The sequence below is a fragment of the Tiliqua scincoides genome, chromosome 5 (genome assembly GCF_035046505.1).
Source record: "Tiliqua scincoides isolate rTilSci1 chromosome 5, rTilSci1.hap2, whole genome shotgun sequence".
NCBI classification, from domain to species: Eukaryota; Metazoa; Chordata; class Lepidosauria; order Squamata; family Scincidae; genus Tiliqua; species Tiliqua scincoides.
This window is the reverse complement of record NC_089825.1, coordinates 122333488-122339787: the sequence shown is the minus strand read 5'-3', so window position 1 is coordinate 122339787 and position 6300 is coordinate 122333488. Positions and strand designations below refer to the sequence as shown.

At 45.8% G+C, this 6300-nt stretch overlaps 1 protein-coding gene across 1 annotated transcript; it reads left to right on the top strand.

Moving 5' to 3' along the window:
* The first annotated feature begins 213 nt into the window (after nt 1–213).
* Nucleotides 214–4920, top strand: IZUMO3 (IZUMO family member 3). Its single transcript, XM_066626996.1, has 7 exons — nt 214–424; nt 525–602; nt 1124–1213; nt 2081–2098; nt 2244–2324; nt 2860–2950; nt 4863–4920. Exons 1-7 carry the CDS (start codon nt 214–216, stop codon nt 4918–4920), a joined length of 627 nt encoding a protein of 208 aa, XP_066483093.1.
* Nucleotides 4921–6300: the final 1380 nt, after the last annotated feature.

Here is a 6300-nt window from a genome sequence, read left to right as displayed (position 1 = left end):
ATAAGCTCTTGTTCTTCTCAGCTGTTTCTGACATCACTTCCTGTTCCGGCATCACAGAAACTCACACCAACCCCATTGTCTCTTTATGCTCTCTCCTTGGCAACATTTCTCTGCAGCATGGAGGTAGTTGTCTTGCCAACAGTTCCTGCCCTCAGGGAGGATGTTGCCTCGACTACAGCGTGTGGCCATTGCAGGGAGGCAGTTGCCATGGCAATGGTGCCCCATTTCCTTCTGGTTTTCCCCCTCCAAATGGCAGCCGCTTGCTTTCAGTGTGATCGCCGCTTCTTGGACTCTGTGGCAACCCTGCTGAAGGAAACATTGCCAGAAGATGTGCCCAGCCGTGATGCCCTCATGGAACAGCACATCCAGGCCTTGGCTGACCTGCATGGCACCTTCCTCCAGAAGAAATATGAGCGAGTGTTGGGTGCGGTCTGAACTGAGAAGTATCAACAGGATCGGGGGAACTGGGGGAGAGGTCTGTGGGGTTGAGATAACAGTTACATCTCCACATGCTCCCTTTATAGATGTCCGAGGAGTGATGTCCCTCAAAGCTGATGTTATCAACCACTTGCATGGTGGAATCAAGAACAACACATGGAAAGGTGAGGGAGGAAGCTGAGTAAGTGGACTACATGTGAAAGAGAGCATACGCAGCTCTTTCTACCTTCAGTTGCAAATCTTCCGCTTGAATCTTATAAAGCTGATGGCTCTGGAAAATCCAAAATATATTCAGGCTGTTTCCCTAAATGACAATATCTTGGTCCACAGTATCTACTCCTCAGCTCAAGATGAATGTAAGTCAAGCCTCTGATCCACTTCCCAATTCAAATACAATCTAGGGCAGACATGTAGCAGACCACAATGCATACCTTAAAGCTGCATTCAGCTTGATGAATCAAGTCATACAGGGTGAAAGAAAGCACAAAAAATCCCCATAACAGGAATGCTATTTTAATATGGATATTCACTCAAAGCATATTTCTAATCCTAAATGTATACTAAACACAACACTTTTGAGGCAGGTTTTAGTTTTTGTGGCTGTGTAGCTTTTAAAGGCACAGGAACCCTGATTGAAAAAAGGTGGCACTCTTGCCTTAAGCATTTTTTCCCCCTCATTTCTTAGGAGTCTTCCTGTGGCAACTCTCCATGTACCAGTATAGGGTGTCCCTGCGAAAACGCATGCAACAGACCCTGGAGAAATTTGCTGATCTAGGTACTAATCCTGAAGGGGAGGAGCTTGGGGGCAGGGAAGGGTAGGAAAACGGAATCAGTCATCCAACATCCCTTACTCTCACTTACTAGAATCAGGCTGCAATCCTAACCACTTTCCTGAGAGTAAGGCCCACTGAACAAAATAGAACTTACTTCTGAGTAGACCTGGTTAGGATTGTGCCCTAACTTCGATTTCCTGTATGAGCCTGCCTACTTATTAAGATCATCAGCAAAGGACTTACCCCTTGTCCTGTCATCTTTGGAGGTACAGTTGGCAGCGACATGTAACAGCGCCTTTTTGGTACTGGCACCTCATCTATGGAACTTCCTCCCTCTGGAGACTTGTATGGCCCCAATGCTGAAGGCCTCCCAATGGGTCACTAAGACTGCGATCTTATACACACTTGTCTGGGAGTAAATCCCATTGACCTCAACAGGACTTCCTTCTGAGTAGATGTGCATCGGATTGTGCTACAAATTCAGGACTAACTGGAGTCTCCAGGAATCAGCATCAATCTCCAGCTGGCTACTAAAAACAACCCTGGATATTTTGATGGGGCCTCCAGAAAATTCCAACATTACATCATGCTGGGAAAAACAATCTTCCATCAGAGTGGGTCTCTGCTGTGGTTATGGGTTTTTTCCCATCACTGTGCTATATTTTAGACATCTTATGCTGTTTTATGCTGTCTTTAAATATGAGTTGCTGTGAAGGCCCCTCTGGATGCTAAAGAATATTATACATAAAGTAAAAATAAAGGATCCCCAAGCACCCAGAGGTTACCCCACTAAAGATGGCTACAATGCATGCTGGCTTCCTTCGAGTTTGATATCTCTAAACTAGTCTTTTTTTCTCCCACTCTCTCAGCATGTTCAGAAGACTGTAGTAAGTATGAGATCCACAATCTTCACCTCCAAATCCTCCTCCTGCCCGTGCCCCATTCCTTTCTGTCAATGCGGACAGCCTCCTGGATTCAGCAGTGCCCTCCTCCAGGCCCTGCTTCCCATACCTGATGCTCTTCCCTTCACAGCGGTGATTGAGGGTCCAGTGCTGGATTGCTGGTCCTGCCTGCGTATTGTCGCCCAGTGTTTTGATGGAGAGCTCTGTGGAGGTGAGAAACGGAGAGGCGGAGATGTTCTCTTTTCTGGTGGATGTTCTGATTAAAGGACCGAACTTAGGCTGGGGAGGGCCAGGTTGGAATTCCCATTCACCCTGAAGTGTACTGCTTCACAGGGTTGTTGTGACAATAAATGTGGTCACTTGTATGCTCGCTCTTCTGAGCTGGGGGAATATAACTAATGTGGGGAATAAGAAGCGAATTTGGGGCAGGAATGTCTGTAACACTTGCAGGCCTATTCAGCTGGGAGGGGGCCATCTTCCACTCCATATTTTTGGGGAAGAATGTTCATCCTGTTCAAGGAAGAACCTCTGTCTTCTTTGTCCATCAGTTTTCAGGAGATGAGGACCTCTCCATATTGATTACCTATGGTTGCTTTCCTAAAATGAGAGCTGCCTTCTCGAGAGGGAATCCCAGGATATTCCAAACCAGCCTCCTCCCCTGGGCTGTCTTAGTTCATTCACCTATCTCTGTGAATTGCATCCAGTAGATTAGCAGTTGACAGGGTGTGTGTCTTTTTGCCCCCTAGTGGAAGAGAGACATCTTGCAGAATACAAAGAAATTGTTCTTTACGTATTCCTCGTTTGCGAATCGGTGTTGTTAACCTCAATTATGCTTGTGTGAGTAGATGACTCTGCCAAACCCCTGTGCCAAACTCCTCCACTTTCCCGTGGAAGCCAGGAGACCAGACTCTTAGGTTTCCTGATCCAGCTGTCTATACTTCCTTCCCAAAGAATTCACAGGACTCTAGTACCAGAAACCTATTCTGATTCACCAGACTTGCCGCACTTCCCTCCTAATGGACTCAGAAGTCCTCACTGCCCACAGTTTCATCTCTGTATTCCACCCTTTGCAGGAGGAATTTCAATGCAACTGTGAAATCTGGTGTGGAAGTCAGATGTGGGAATATCAGCATCACTTTTAAAAGCAGTGTTCTTCCAACATGTGTGTCGGGACCCCAAAAGGGTTGCGAAGCCTCATTTTTGGGGTTGTGGCAAACTTTCGAAGAGAGGGCTTGGATCCAATCCAATCATAGTACTGCCTTATCAAAACAGTTCTTGATATAATCCTGCACAGCCTCTTCTTGCTGTCTTACCTGCTGCTCCTAAGGCCAGCCCTGCTTAGGCTGCTACCGCACAGGGTTGTTGTGAAGATGCAAAAGGCAAATAGGGCAGCTGATCTTGGAAGCTAAGCAGGGTCAGGCCTGGTTAGTACTTGGATGGGAGACCGCCTGGGAATACTGGGTGCTGTAGGCTTATACCATAGTCTTTCGAGACTGAAGGTTGCCAGCCACAACCACAGGTGGGAGTAGGGGGTGGGCAGTGGTGGGGGCAGGTCCTAGGAGGGGGGGCGGAATTGATGGTGGGTCCTCAGTCTCATACTTCAGTTGTTTGTTTGTTGGGGTTGTGGCATGGAAAAGGTTGAAGACCTCTGTTTTAAATCAAGTCTCTCGCCCATGTGTTCTAAGGAAAGCTTAGGAATGTTGCCCTGTCAAGAGCTCCCCCTGCCCATTCCTCTCTGTTGTCTCTCCTTCCTTGTCACTAAATTCCAAATGATTTGAAAAACTGAGTGATGGTTACAGATAAATTAGACTGATCTTAACTGAATTTAAGCACAATGCTTTCTGGTTGTAGATTTTGGTTTTTTCCATTTCCTAGCCTTTCCACCTCCTAACCTCCTAGTATCTCCTAGCCTTTCCCAACCTGGGAAGCACAGCTCTCATTTTTTCCCAGCCCAGCATATTTCAAACAGAGGGAAAAGCCCTGTTTAGGGACAAGAGGCCTTTGAGGGTGAGAAGGTTTGCCATCTTGGCTGTTGTGTGCTTCCTTAGCTAAATGGCTGGTCAACTTTTGGAGGTGCTTGAGCTGCTGCAGAGGAAAGGGAAGTCTTGGTTTATTTGTGGAGTTCTGCGTTCAGATGCTTTCTATATTGGGGCCCCCAAAAAGTAGACTACATTCAGAGGAGGAGTCTGTCTTCCAAACGTTTGTGGAACACTGTCTCAGGTCTGCTCTAGACACGCAGCAGAGTGAGGAGGGAGAACGTACTTTTCGTACTTGAGATTGTGACTGGCAAGTCCCATTTTTCAAATGCTCTCCTGTATTTAAAAAAAACCACACACATAACCACACGCAGTGGGGGAGAGCTAAGCTACAAACATCTTGGATGTGTTACCATTTCAGTGTGCAGGTAGGGGAGATCCCATTTTGGAAAGCTCTCCTATATAACAAACACTATGCCATCAGAAAAGTAACAGCCAGAAGCAACCTGTGGTAGTCCTTTGTTCCCTGATATGTATGCAGCTTTTTTCCCCCTTGAAGAAAGTTTGGTACATGGGGCAAGAAGCAGAAATGGCATCTGCCACTTTTAGCCTGAAGTGGTACAGTCCTATTGTACCACCTCAGCATGCTCACCACCACCTTCTACTGCATGTTTAGGCCAGGCCTCCATTGGACTTCACCAGGCCGCACTCCAGTTCCCAGAGACCCAGAATACCTCTCTTTCTGGCTGTATTAAACACACTTTCGCCCACAGGTACTTGGTGTGCTACAAACACAAGAATAAGATGTTGCGAAAAGCATTGGGCCAGTAGGTTGTTGGAGGCCCGAAAGCTCTTCTGGGACACTCCACCCTCCAGTTCATCCTTGAACTTCAGCTGATTGGACCAAATAAAACAATTTGACTTGCTTGGAAAAGAATGATTCCGTTTCCGTATTTACAACAGAGGACTCCCTGGGAGCTCATCAGCAAGATCGCAGTTCCCAAAATGGTTACCTTTCCAAAAGACTGATGCATTCTGCTTCCCCCTCAAACTGTTGTACCTGGAACAGTTGTGTGACAGACAGAAACAAAACAGGAGAACATTTCCAGGTTTTATATTCCTGTACTAGCCAAAGATGCACCTGTTGAATTTCTGCCTCTGTGTGTCTGTCACAGGCCAGGAAAACCTAAGGGGGAACTGTGGATTCTGATCTGCATTAGAAACTTGCAGACAAGGGAAGGGACAATGTGTGTGAATGCCCAGCAAAAGCACAATATGAAGGCTGGTGTTCTAGGAAAGGCAAGTGTAGGAGGGTGGCCCTATAAGCACCCCAAACTTTTCAGATTCCTACATCCCCCTGTGATTCACAGTGAGGCTCCAGATGTGACGTTTCATGCAGACCATTGTTCCATTTCTGACAAACATTTCAGTGCTCGATGCAGGAGGACTGGACTTTTCTACTGGACCAATTGGGAACAGTCTCTAAAGACCACAGTACTATCATACAGTACAAACCGTACAAATTGCCCTGGTTGTCAAGCATTCCACTTGGAAATTTGGCAAAAAAACCAACAAATCATCTTGTGGCACCTAAAAGACCAACACTTTTATTGTGCTATAAGATTTCAAGGAATGTAGTCTACTCCACCAGAGTAGCATGAAATGTTATTGGCAGGCATATGTTATATGTATGTGCATATAGATAGACATGCACACCTACACAACATGCAGAGATTGAGAAAAAAAAAAACACAGAATGTTATGGAGTGGGAGGAAGGGCTATGAAATGCGAGCGCTACAACTGGCAACAATTCTGCATAAAAGTTCACTGGATATAGATTAAACTCAGTGACAATTCACAGGAACAGTAATTGGTGATATCTTCCTAACCCAAGAAAGATAATGTGTTTAAAATCAACAGATCCTGTTTCTGGGATCCCTATGGTGAGGAGTTCAGTAGGACTCAAAAACTTTTTGAGTTTTTTTAGTCAAAACCTTTTTGAGTCCTACAGGAAACTTTTTGAGTCCTAAAGCAAGTTTTTGAGTTCTAGAGAACTCCTCACCATAGGGATCCCAGATACAGGATCTGTGAGAATTAGTGGGATTCCTTGCCATTGCCAATATTTCTTTATATGCCAGACTGAAACAGAGCATATTTTTTAAATGCATGCCATGTTTTTTGCAGTGTGATGGAGTGTCGTCTCCCCTTTC